Source organism: Apodemus sylvaticus, chromosome 7 (assembly GCF_947179515.1).
Source record: "Apodemus sylvaticus chromosome 7, mApoSyl1.1, whole genome shotgun sequence".
Lineage (NCBI taxonomy): Eukaryota > Metazoa > Chordata > Mammalia > Rodentia > Muridae > Apodemus > Apodemus sylvaticus.
Window position 1 is genome coordinate 67,095,345 of NC_067478.1, and position 12,393 is coordinate 67,107,737.

The 12,393-nt window shown below is 44.7% G+C and overlaps 1 protein-coding gene across 4 annotated transcripts in view; it reads left to right on the forward strand.

Annotated features, from left to right (window-relative positions):
- The first annotated feature begins 1,432 nt into the window (after positions 1-1,432).
- Positions 1,433-12,393, forward strand: part of Kif23 (kinesin family member 23) — a 29,339-nt gene continuing 18,378 nt past the window's right edge. For all 4 annotated transcript variants that reach the window (XM_052188109.1, XM_052188111.1, XM_052188110.1 and 1 more), the window contains exons 1-6: positions 1,433-1,601; positions 2,828-2,897; positions 3,953-4,081; positions 11,293-11,398; positions 11,599-11,735; positions 12,047-12,156. In XM_052188109.1, coding sequence (XP_052044069.1) covers positions 1,591-1,601; positions 2,828-2,897; positions 3,953-4,081; positions 11,293-11,398; positions 11,599-11,735; positions 12,047-12,156 — 563 coding nt within the window. In that variant the 5' untranslated portion in view covers positions 1,433-1,590. The remainder of the gene's footprint in view (positions 1,602-2,827; positions 2,898-3,952; positions 4,082-11,292; positions 11,399-11,598; positions 11,736-12,046; positions 12,157-12,393) is intronic.

Here is a 12,393-nt window from a genome sequence, read left to right on the forward strand (position 1 = left end):
CCGTCGTGGTAAGCCGAGCATGCAACAGTGCCATCTAGCGAGGCTGAGGGGGATACGCTGGCGAGGACTCGGGGGTGATGCTGAAATCAACGGGGCAGTGAGGGGCAGCAGGGGCTCCAGGATCCAGAGAAGGTGAGGCTTTCGCAGAGGAAAGGAAGACTGAGAGACAGCAGGGAGACTCGAGCGTGGGGGCAGATACGTTCCAAGCACGTGTGTTGGGCTTGGGACAGGTGAGAGGTGACACAACTGACCAGGAAGACTCGCCTCAGGGTCCCGCTGAGGGTTTCGAGCAAAGGTGACGACCCACCCTAGGGGTGTCCCAGACCTGTGACTTACAGGTGAGAGTTCAGTCAAATGGAACGCTTTTGAAAGGTAATGAATGGTGGAGCTTTCTGCTTCTGGAAATTTATCTGACCTATACAAGGATGCATGTTTATTCATTGTAGCAGTTTGCAACAGTAAATATTGGAACGACTAATGTCCACTAATATGGACATTAAACTATGGGTATTAAACTGACTACGCTTATCAGTGCTGGCCCTAAAGGAAGTTCTGAGTGGAGCCTGAGTCACAGAACGCAGGTGTGGATCCATCCCTGCGCATCGTCAGCGTGGGGGCAGGGCTAAATGCGATAGAATCAATTTGTGGAAGACAAGGGTAGATTCTGGGGGGTTGCACAAGGGCAGGGGGTAGATTTTATTCATCTCTGTATATCCAGGAAACATCAAAATGTGAAGGTTAAGGGTGTGTAGCTTAGTGGTATCATTTTTACCTAACATTGTGAGGCTCTAGGTTTGATCCCAGCACCATGAAATCTCACCACACACACACACACACAGAGAGAGAGAGAGAGAGAGAGAGAGAGAGAGAGAGAGAGAGAGAGAGAGAGAAGAGCTGGAGGACCCAGAGAAGGGACCTTACAAAAGGTTGATTGTCAAGTTGGTAAAGTCTTCAAGATCATCCTGGGGGCTACCCTGTAAGTTTGAGGCCAGCCTGGGCTACAAGAGACCCCCCCCCTTGTCTCCAATTTAAATAAACACCGGAAGTAAGATAAAATGTAAATGTAGGATAAAATGTAAACGTAGAACTAAGAGTAAAGATAAATATACAGTAAAATGAACAAGATGGTGTGGTGGCTTGGAAGCCAAGCGGCCAGCCTGAAAGCAGAACATGCCGGACCACGGCTTTACTCCCTTAGGGGTTCTCAGTTCAAAGGCAAGGAGACCTCAGTTTCTGCGTCAGAACGGAAGGGCGGAAGGGCCGGGATTTCCCCTCTGGGTTTTTCCTGAGCGCTGCCCTCCTCAGCCTCCCGCGGGTTCCCCTGGGTTGCCAAGGAGACGAGCGCCCCTGCTGGCCGTGCCAGAGCTGCCCGAGGCCCCGCCCCTTCGCCGCAGGCGGTCGCTGATTGGCCTGTTTGAAATGCGCCGGGCGGGCGCACACTTGGGCTTGCAGCGTCGCCGCCGGGCTCTCCTTAGATTGAGTCCGGGTCCCCGCGGCCGCAGTCTGCACTGCTTAGTTCCCGCCAGCCTTGCTCCGGTCGGAGCCCGACGTCCCGCGCGCGCGTGTCAGGATAGCACGGAGCCTGCGGTCATGAAGTCTGCGTGAGTACCAGGAGGGGACTGGTGGGATGACTGAATGGGGGCCGCCGCCCTCCTCACGCTGAGACCGGGGGCTGCCCGGGAGCTGAGTCCCGACGTGTAGGCCGGAGCTCCGCACCGCGAAGTTCTGGTGGCTGCCGAGCCCGGTGTGCCGGCGCCCGCACAGCCCTCTCAGCCCGCTAAGGCTGGCTCCAAATTCGGGGCTGTCTGCCGCCACCTCCTCGGGTTGCCATCCTTGGGGCTGCCCATCCTTCCCCGGCTTCCTTCCTCCGGGCCCGCTGTGCAGGTGGCAGGTCTAGGGACCCCGGGAAGCGTGCAGCCCGGGTGCGCTCCGGCGCTTGGAGGAGTTGCGTCTCCACCGCTCCTTCGGCATCCCTTCCCTACTTCCAGCCTTGAGATCTGGGTCCCTCTGCAGCTCAGTTACCTTGCGCTGTCTTTGTCCCCAGGCCATCCCACTCGCCTACCCTATCGCCCACGCCCACATTCCTCAGTATTCCTAGACACTTCAGGAGAGCCATATCCTGGTTACACTTTTACAGCGAAGGAGGGCTGGCTTTGGAAATCGTTACTTTCACACGCACGCAAAAAACGGAACTTTTTTAAATGAGGAAACGTTAGTCTTTATATTTACTTAAGGATACCTACCCCAGTATAATCGCCCAACTCTGATTTGCTTCTACTTTTACGTGTGACACTATTGAGAAAAATACTTTAGTAAGCTACAGTCTAAACGAATCTTTTGATTTAATTTGAGTTAGATATTCTTGTAGCCTATACATGAAAAAGAAAAAAAGTTAAATGATAGAGAATGTTGAAATAAATCAAAATGTTTTTAATAAATATTGTTTACTTAAAATAGCAAGACATTGCAGCATTGTGAATAATCTGCTCTTCCTGCCCAGCATGAGCAAATCTCTGAATTTGCTCTCCAACATTTAAAAAAAATGAAATCAAACAAAAGTCCCCCTGGGTCCTTCTGGTGTCAAAAGTATATTTTCCCAGTCACAATTTTAATGAGTTAAGATTACATATATATCACATTTCTCTAATACAGTTTATTGTTGTTTATATTCATGTTATTTGCTGTGCAGTATTTTGGGATTGCAGGGAAATGATTTTTTAAGCCTTAGGAAGTTCACCATTGTTAGAATTTGTGATGTCTTCTATGTTAGTATTGAATTAATTTATGGGTTTTTTTTAAATTTAATTTTATTTTTCTTTTTAACCAGGAAGGTTAAGATGCCCAGGAAACCTGTAATAAAAAAAGGATCTCAGACAAACCTTAAAGATCCAGTAGGGGTAAGGTGTGTGTGTGTGTGTGTGTGTGTGTGTGTGTGTGTGTATGTATGTCTTTAGTCTATTTCTGTCTTTTGTGTGCTTGAAAGGGGAGGAAAGCGATTTGAAAGTTGGGTTAAAGAGCACACAGTTCAAATTGATAGGCTAATTTGTATAGAGCTGGTTTTAGCTGTGATGTTTGCTTTCTCTACAGGACTAACTGGCCCAGAATAAGGAACTCTTTAGTTGTTGACTGCAAACCAGCTATCACTAATTAGATCTGAAAAGTTAAATGATTTCTCCTACCAGGCTCTGCTCTTATGGGTGGGGTGGGGAGGGGACTTTCTTCTCAGGGCTTAGCCCTCTCCCACTTGTATTTGGTAACAGGACACATTCTCAAGGAGAACCTCATATTCAAGGTTCACAGAGACTAGTGTAGAATAACTCAGTTTAGTCGACATTTCTTCCTGAAAGGGGAAATTTCTGAATGCCACCCCCCACTGCCACTGCCAGGGTTCCTAATTGCACCACATGCTTTGAGCACAGCTGGACAGGTTTTCCTCCTTGAGCGCCTCCACCCCCCAAGTGCTGTGATTACAAAGTGTGCTACCATGCTCACCTGAACTGGCTGTTTGAAATGACATCCACTCTAAAGAATTTAATGGCTTTGTCAGCTATTTAGAGAGATTTTTATGTTGTTACAATTTTACTTGCGCACATCAGTGAAGAGGTTATTGTATAGTTTAATATTTTAACCTAAATTTATTTTGATTTAATGCATCTTTGCATTTGACCATTCTGAGCTGTAGATTTGGAATTTATGTTTGTGTTGAAGATCAGGTAATTGTAGATGAATAAACAGACTTTAAGTGGAAGTCAAGTGAGTGCTGAACAGTCACAGGTGCATGCATCCTACAGTCCCAGCATCCTGGAGACTTGCGGGCAGATTTCCGAGAGCTCCAGCCCTGTCTGGGCTACAGACTGAGAACCTGTGTCTCAACAAACAAAACAAACAGAAAAGCCAAAAAGAAAATCAGGGAAAGAGTCAGCCTTGTTTGAACACCTTTCTCTGTTTCCAGGTGTACTGTAGGGTGCGCCCGCTGAGCTTTCCTGATCAGGAATGCTGTGTAGAAGTGGTCAATAGTACAACCGTGCAGCTCCACACTCCTGAGGGCTGTCGACTCAACAGAAATGGCGACTATAAGGAGGTAGGTTCCTAGTAGAACCAAGTTGTTTTCAGTTTTGAATTTAAAAATTCATGTGTGATCTCTCATTTGTGGGAAGGAATACTTTACTACTTTATCTAAAATGTCTTTCATTTCTAGGACCTTCAGATAGACTTTTGGTATGTTGGAATTATCAGGTTGCTTTCAGGGGTCTCTCTCTCTCTCTTCCCCCCTTCCCCTCCCCCTTCTCCCCCCCCCTGTATTTTTGAGACAGGGTCTTAATGTGTAGCCCCAGCTGTCCTAAACTCATTATATAGACTAAGCTGGCTTAGAACTCACAGAAATCTGCTTGCCTCTGTCTTCTAAGTGGTGGGATTTTTTTTTTTTTTAAATGGTTTTTCAAGACAGGTTTTCTCTGTATATCCCTGGCTGTCCTGGGACTCACTCTGTAGACCAGGCTGGCCTCAAACTCAGAAATCCCCCTGCCTCTGCCTTCCAAGTGCTAGGATTAAAGGCGTACGCCACAACTGCCCTGTGAGTGGTGGGATTAAAAGCATATGCCACCATCACCTGGCTTTCAGAGTATATCTTAAAACTGCGTATATAAAACTTCACATGAGGAGATCAGAATACTATTTAATAAGAGGCATTATGTGTGTTTTTCCTTTCCCTGGGGCTTGAACCTAGGACCCTGTGTATGCTAGGCAAGTACTCTGCCATTTGAGCTACATACACAGTAGTAGTGTTGTTGTATATTCAGCTCAACCATAAAAGGTTTTATTTTTTATCTCTGGAGATATCACCATGTAGCCCAGTGTTTTAGTCCTGTTCTATTGCTGTAAAGGGACACTGTGATCAAGGCAACTTAAAAAAAAGAAAACTTTACAGTTTAGAGGGTTAGTCCATGATTGTCATTGTAGCAGGCATGGTGGCACCCATGCATGGCCCTGCAGCAGTAGCTGAAAGTTTACATTTTAGTATACAACCACGAAGCAGGAAGAGAGGCACTGGGCTTTTCAGACCTAAAACCAGCCCCATTGCATACCTCTTCCAACAAGGGCACACCTCCAAACAGTCTACCAACTGGGAACCAAACATTCAAATGTAAGAACTTATGGCCGGGCGGTGGTGGCGCATGCCTGTAATCCTAGTACTCTGGGAGGCAGAGGCAGGCGGATTTCTAAGTTGAAGCCAGCCTGGTCTACAGAGTGAGTTCCAGGACAGCCAGGGCTATACAGAGAAACCCTGTCTCAAAAAAACCAAATCCCCCCCCCCCCAAAAAAAAAAGAACTTATGGGGGACATTCTGATTCAGACCACCACACCTAGGCTGGCCTCAACTTCTGCTCCTCCTGTTTTAGTCTCCTAAGTACTGACATTAGAGGTGCATATCCTTGATGCCTTGCCTTAGTGGGTCTTGCTGTTTGATTTTTGTGGTGCAAGGGATTGAACTCAGGACCTTGTTCATCTTCAGCACTTTTTATTGTTTTTATTTTTATTTTTTTATTTTTTGGTATTTAGAGACAGGGTTTCTCTGTGTAGCCCTGGCTGTCCTGGAACTCACTCTGTAGACCAGGCTGACCTTGAACTCCGAAATCCTGCCTGCCTCTGCCTCCCAAGTGCTGGGATTAAGGGCGTGCGCCACCACTGCCCGGCTGTTTTGTTGTTGTTGTTGTTGTTGTTGTTGTTGTTGTTGTTTTAGGCAGCATCTCTGTAGCTCAGTGTGGCTCTGCCTTTACAGCTTAAGTGTGGTATTAGAGGCATGCGTCACCATCTTTACCTGAAAAGTGTTTTGTTTGTTTATAATGTTGGGGAACAAATTTAAGGCCTCCTGCATGTTTGGCAACTGTTACTCTACTGAGGTGTATTGAGTGAGTTTTAGTATCTAATGAAGTAGTGAATAAATTGAATAAATGAAATACTAGGCTAAGCTAGTACTGTGATACTAGAGTTTAGAAGGCTGAAGCAAGAGGGTCATGAGTTCCAGGCTGTGCTGTAGAGGAAGATTTGCTTCAAATATAATAACAATAACAATGAATATAAAGATATGTATAGCTATAGAAAGGATTCTGTTAGTTAGTTCCCCAAATGTGGTAGGAGGCCAGTCCCTGTCTGCTAGGGAAGGGGGTTTTGTTTTAAGTAAAACTGCCTTTACAGACTTTATACCTTAAACTGACAATAAATAGACAAGTAGTAGTTCCTATAATAAGGCAAGAAGTCAGTTTTGCTGAAGGGATGGGAATATGGGAATGCAGAAAATAGATGATTGACTCAGGCTTTCTGCTTTCGAACTGCCATTCATTCACTGTTTGATTTGTTGAGACAGTCTCACCCTCTAATCTGTCTGGCCTAGAGCTTGCTGTGTAATCTGGGCTGCCTTTAAACTTGTGGCATATTGTCTACCTCAGTTTCCTGTGTGCCTTCCAGGCCTGAGGCACCACACTGGGCTGCCGTTTGGCTTGTGCACACTGCTGCAGTGCTCCGGGTCTGTAGCCCTCCCTTGTCCTCTGTGCTGCCACTGTCTCATTCTCTCAGCAGCCTGCCCCTTCCTGAAGCGCTCTCCTTGCCCTCCCCAGCCCTAGGCTTCTCCTGTCTCCCTCTGAATACTAAGGTGGGCTGTGTCCAGGGCTCTTCCTACCTCCCATTCCCCCTTTCTCATCTTGTTTTCTGTTTTGTTTTGTTTTGTTATGTTTTGAGACAGGGCCTCACTTATTAGTTTGACTGGACTAGAACTTGTCTTAGCATATAGGTAGATGAGTCTGTACCTGAGTCTGTACCATGCATGCCTGACCCAGGGGCTCTATTCTCTATCTTTTTATGGTTTTAAATATTCTAGAATTTTTATGACAAGCCCACGTCTTTTTTTTTTCTATTTATTTTTCTTCTTTCTTTTTTCTTTCTAAGTTTTTTGAGACAGGGTTTTTCTTTAGCTTTATTTGTCCTAGAACTCTTTCTGTAGATAAGGCTGACCTTGAACTCAGAGATCTACCTGCCTTTGCTTTCCAAGTGCTGGAATTAAAAGCCTGTGCCACCACCACCCTGCCCATATTATATGTTGAAAGGACCTTTTGAGTCCCTGCTACCCTCCACGTGTTTTCTTCTTAGTCTTTTCAAAAGATGGCACATTGCTGTCGGTTGCCCAGTCCAGCAACCTGGGAGCTCCTTTCCTCTGGCTCATATCAGGGTTGCATACAGACAGCCTGTCAGTCCTGCAAAGTGGATCATGGCTTTATTCTTTCCTGTCAGTTCCTTCTGCCACTAACTGCTTCTGAGCTGGTTGCTAATCAAACTGTTTGTGTTGGGAAAGTGGTTTTTATCTTCATTCAGGGCATCAGATACTTTAGCTTGTACTAAATGTAACTTACCAGGCTGAGTTCCCTGCCTAACTGCTTTCTAATCTGTGTGTTGAGATATGCCCATGGACTGCAGGCTGAGGTAGAGCAATGGAAGATGGCAGTGGAAGTTTCTCAGAGAACCATCATCCGGCCCTGGTAGGCTGAGCATGCCTTGAGTAGCATCCACAGCCTTTCCTGAAGCCTGTCTGGTCTGCCTGCTTTTTGTTTGTTTGTTTGTTTTTTGGGATTTTGGTTTTTTTTCCGAGACAGGGTTTTTCTGTATAGCCCTGGCTGTCCTGGAACTCACTCTGTAGACCAGGCTGGCCTCGAACTCAGAAATCCGCTTGCCTCTGCCTCCCAGAGTGCTGGGATTACAGGCGTGTGCCACCACCGCCCGGCTTGGTCTGCCTGCTTTTATAGATGATCTTGTCTAATGGTTTCCACAGAGCTCCAAGAATGATCTTGCCAAGTAGAAAGAGATCTTATCATTTCTCTGTGCAAAAATCTCTGCAAGAATGTCTGTAAATGGGCAAAATCCTGTTCAACCAGCCTCTTGCTTATCTTCCCATCCTTATCTTCCAGTCCTCAACTAGTCTTGGGGGATCCTCTGTAAGTCAGAATCATGCCTGCCAGCCACTCTGGCTTTACCCGGACTTCTCCCTATTACATGGAGGCCTCCTCTTGAATTTCAGCTTAAGTTTTGCTTTCTCAGAGTGTTTAGACTACTCCAACATAAACAGCACCTCACTCTGGTCATTCTGTGTGCCTCCTTTATAACACTATATTGACTTATTGACTGCATCGTTTAAAGATGAAGGTATGTTCTGGGTCACTGGGTAGTGTCACCATTTTGTGAACATGGCCAAATGTGCTTGCGTATGCTAGGTAGCTTGCCATAATAGACCCCGAGGCTCCCCAGACTATTGCTCTTAGACTCCGGTGGCACAGAGCTGCTGTGTGGACTGTTGTAGGCAGTTGTACTAGAGTGCCTATCACACAGCCTTCTTTATACGCCTCCTGGAGTAACATGGTGGGCTTTTTCTCTCTTGTTGAACTGAAACATGGGATGTGTGTCTGTACTTGTGTTCGCTGTTGTTTCCTAAACCCCCCCCACCCCCCCAGACAGGGTTTCTCTGTGTAGCCTGGCTGACCCTGGAACTCACTTTGTAGACCAGGCTGGCCTCGAACTCAGAGATCCGCCTGCCTCTGCCTCCCAAGTGCTGGGATTAAAGGAGTGCGCCACCACCGCCCGGCTCCTATTCTTTATTTCAACACCAGAGGGTTATGCAGCTTTCTGTCCCATTGGTTGAAACAGTTGGGATTAAGTAAGACTGAATGGTGAGGAAGGTTGGTGGATCAGCAGGTCTTTGGGATACAATGGGAGATGAATACTGATTTACTGAATGTCAAGTTTGTACACATCAATCTAAAATACATAGAAACAGCTTTGGTGGAGACTGAGTGCAGAGCATGGCTGTGGGGCTGGCTTTGCTGCTGTTCAGGACGTGGGCGGGTACATTCTTGCACCTGCTTTCTCTACTCCAAAGGGGATGTTTGTGAGGAGGAGGGCCACATCTGTTTTCCATGGGACTGTTCTACTCTTGTCAGTGTACATTCCTTTCTGAAAACACATTCAGAGTGAAGACTTCACAGAGGCCCAAGGTAGTCTTATCTAAAGTAGGTGTTTTAAATAAATTTCCTTTTTAGAGCTTTAAGCTTTATATGTATGAGTATTTTTCCTGCACATGGGTCTGCTGCTCAGAAGAAGGCATCAGATCTCCTGGAGCTGGAGTTATAGACAATTGAGGGCCACCATCTTGGTGCTGGGAACAGCTGAACCATCTCCAGTCTTTGAAGTGTAGGTGTTTTGTCTTTGAAAGGTTATTTAATCTTATTTATCATTTATAAAATAGTGGTTTGAGGGGCTGGAGAGATGGCTCTCAGGTTAAGAGCATTTGCTGTTGGACCTGGGTTTGATTCCCAGCACTGCATGAAGAGCTCTGACCTCCATGGGGCATAAAAAGAATAGAAGAATTGTGTGTGTGTGTGTGTGTGTGTGTGTGTGTGTGTGTGTGTCTTTCTATCTGCAATCCCACATCCATGAGTTCAACTATGGTTTTAAAATCTTCAGAATTGGGTTATGGATTTAGCTCACTGGTAAACCATTTGCCTAGCATATGTGAGGGAGGCACTAGGTTTAATCCCCAGTTACTTGAACCCCCACCCATAATGTCTGAGGAAAAATAGATATCTGTACTGAATATTGTATTGTATTAGGTTCATAGTATATTAAATGGCAAATGCTATGCCATTTAAATAGTGACTTTGGGATCCTTGTATATGTAGTTTCTATGGGAGATCTAGACCAATCTCTCACTGTCCTGGTGGCATACGTTCATAACTTCAGCTCTGGAGGTAGAGGTCAGAGGGTTGGAAATCAGTTCTTCCTTGGTTACATAGTAAGTTTAAGGCTATCCTGGGTTATATGAGACTTGTCTTAAAGAAGTTAATGTGTGTGTGTATATGCACATATGTGTGTGTGTGTGTATAGATACATACACAAACATAAAAATACATTGCCAAAAGTAACATTTATTTTGTATGAGAACTCAGATAATGCTGGGTGGTGGTGGTACATGCCTTTGATCACAGCACTTGGGAGGCAGAAGTAGGAGGATCTCTATGAGTCCAAGGCTAGCCTGCTCTACAGAGTGAGTTCCAGGACAGCTAAGTCAACACAAAGAAACCCTGTCTTAACAACAAAAACTAAACCAAACCAAACCAAACAAAACAAAAAAACCAAAAAAACAAAAAACAAAAAAAACCTAATAAGATTATAACTTACTTCTAGTTTTAAAATGCCGTACACTTGTTATTTTGCTGTCCTACTTACAATGTCTTTTCTTATGTATTTTGATTGTGTGCACATTGTATACTTAGGAGGGCAGAAAATAACCTATAGATGGTTCTCCCCTTTTACCACGCGGGTTCCAAGGATTGAGCCTAGGCTCTCAGGCTTGGTAGAAAGTGCCTTTACCTATTGCCCCGTCTTGTTGGTTCTTGCTGCTTTAAATAGACCTTGGTAAAGAAAAAATAGAGAGCAGTGGCCAGGGGTGGTGGTGCATGCTTGTGATCCTAGTGCCTGGAAGCAGGGGCAGGAGGATCACTTAAAGGCCAGCCTGGTCTGTCAACATTGCAAGTTCTGGGCCAGCCGTGACCACATACAGACTGTTTCATACAAACACACTCCAAAAAAGAGAAAAGAAAGAACAATAAATAGAAAACTATAACGCTTGAATTTTTTAATACCCTATTAATTTATTTTGAATTTTTTTTTTTTTTTTTTTTTTTTGGTACAGGGTCCCTGTATAGCCTTAGCTATCCTGGAACTCACTCTGTAGACCAGGCTGGTCTCAAACTCAAATCAGCCTGTCTCTGCCTCCTCAGTGCTGATATTAAAGGTGTGTGCCTCTACTGCCTGGCATAAATTTAGGATTATAGGCTACTACCTTGTTTTGCTTTGCTTGTTAACAGGATCTTACACCATAGCTCAGTCTGGCCTGTAACTCTGTAGGTAGCCCAGGCTGCCAGGGCAAGTTTCCTATCTTAGCCTCAGTAGCACTGGGTATACATGCTCACCTCTGGACACTCTTAATCTGGGCAGCATTAGTGGACTCATGACTTTTCTTCACTTTTCTTAGTGGCTAGGACTGAACGTATTTGTTATGATAGCTGTGATTTATTTATATTGGGACTACTAAAGGCTCCAATCTTAAAGATCATTGGGTTTTTTTTTTTTTTTTTTTTTGGTTTTTTACATGTCTGGATTTGAAATGCTCACAACAGAAATATTCCAATTGTAGAACAGATAATAGCTCTAATAAATTTCCATGTGGTGATGTTTTTCTTTTCTCCACAGACTCAGTACTCATTTAAGCGGGTATTTGGCACTCACACCACCCAGAAGGAACTTTTTGATGTTGTAGCTAATCCCTTGGTAGATGACCTCATTCATGGCAAGAATGGTATGAGTCTTGGAGTTTAATTGAAATCCTGTTTGATCTTGTGATAAAACTTTTTAATATTTATATATTTGGCTTGACATGGAATTCAGATTTAACTCATTAGTGTACCCATTTTTGGGTTTGTTAATTTTAGTGTTTTAAATACATGAAATGTTATGTGGAACTTTAAGACTAACTCATTGTTACTTGCTACACTGTAGGTCTTTTATTTACATATGGCGTGACAGGAAGTGGAAAAACCTACACAATGACAGGGTCTCCAGGGTCCGGAGGCCTGCTTCCTCGTTGTTTGAATATGATCTTTAACAGCATAGGATCATTTCAAGCAAAACGTTATGTAAGTACAATTCCTTTGGGTTGTGACTGTTACTATAGACGCAGGCCTGAGACATCTACAGATGCAATGATGCTGAAAGAGAAAAACATTGGAGCTACTTGACTCTTGCATAGATTCAGATGTGGGCCCGGTGACTGCACTCCTGTGGCGGCAGCACTTGGGTAGTACAAACAAGAGGATCAAGAGCTGTAGGCCGGAGAGTCTCATGCCCTTTCCCCAGGTGTAAATGTTAAAAAGTGTGTCCTATTTTCAAAGATTTCCTTTCTTTAAGTAAAGTTCTTATTTTCCAGTCTCTCTTGCCTCTCTCTTAGGTGTTTAAGTCTAATGATAGGAACAGTATGGAAATTCAGTGTGAAGTCGATGCCTTGTTAGAACGGCAGAAGAGAGAAGCCATGCCCATTCCAAAGACCCCCTCTAGCAAGTGAGTGACTTCATTATGACCCAGGGTGGGTGGGATTCTGTCCTACAGTTTCTGTAGGTCCAGAGAAGGTAAATATGAATTAGAAAAGTTGGTCTTACAGCTGACTTTTGTGAGGTCAGGGGTTGAGGCATGCTCTTGACTGCTCAGGTATTTTATCTAGTTTCAGGAGGATACTTCTGTGAATGGGAGGAGGATAAATCCTTGTGTTGTGAATCTTGAAGGCTTAGGGGGTCCTTG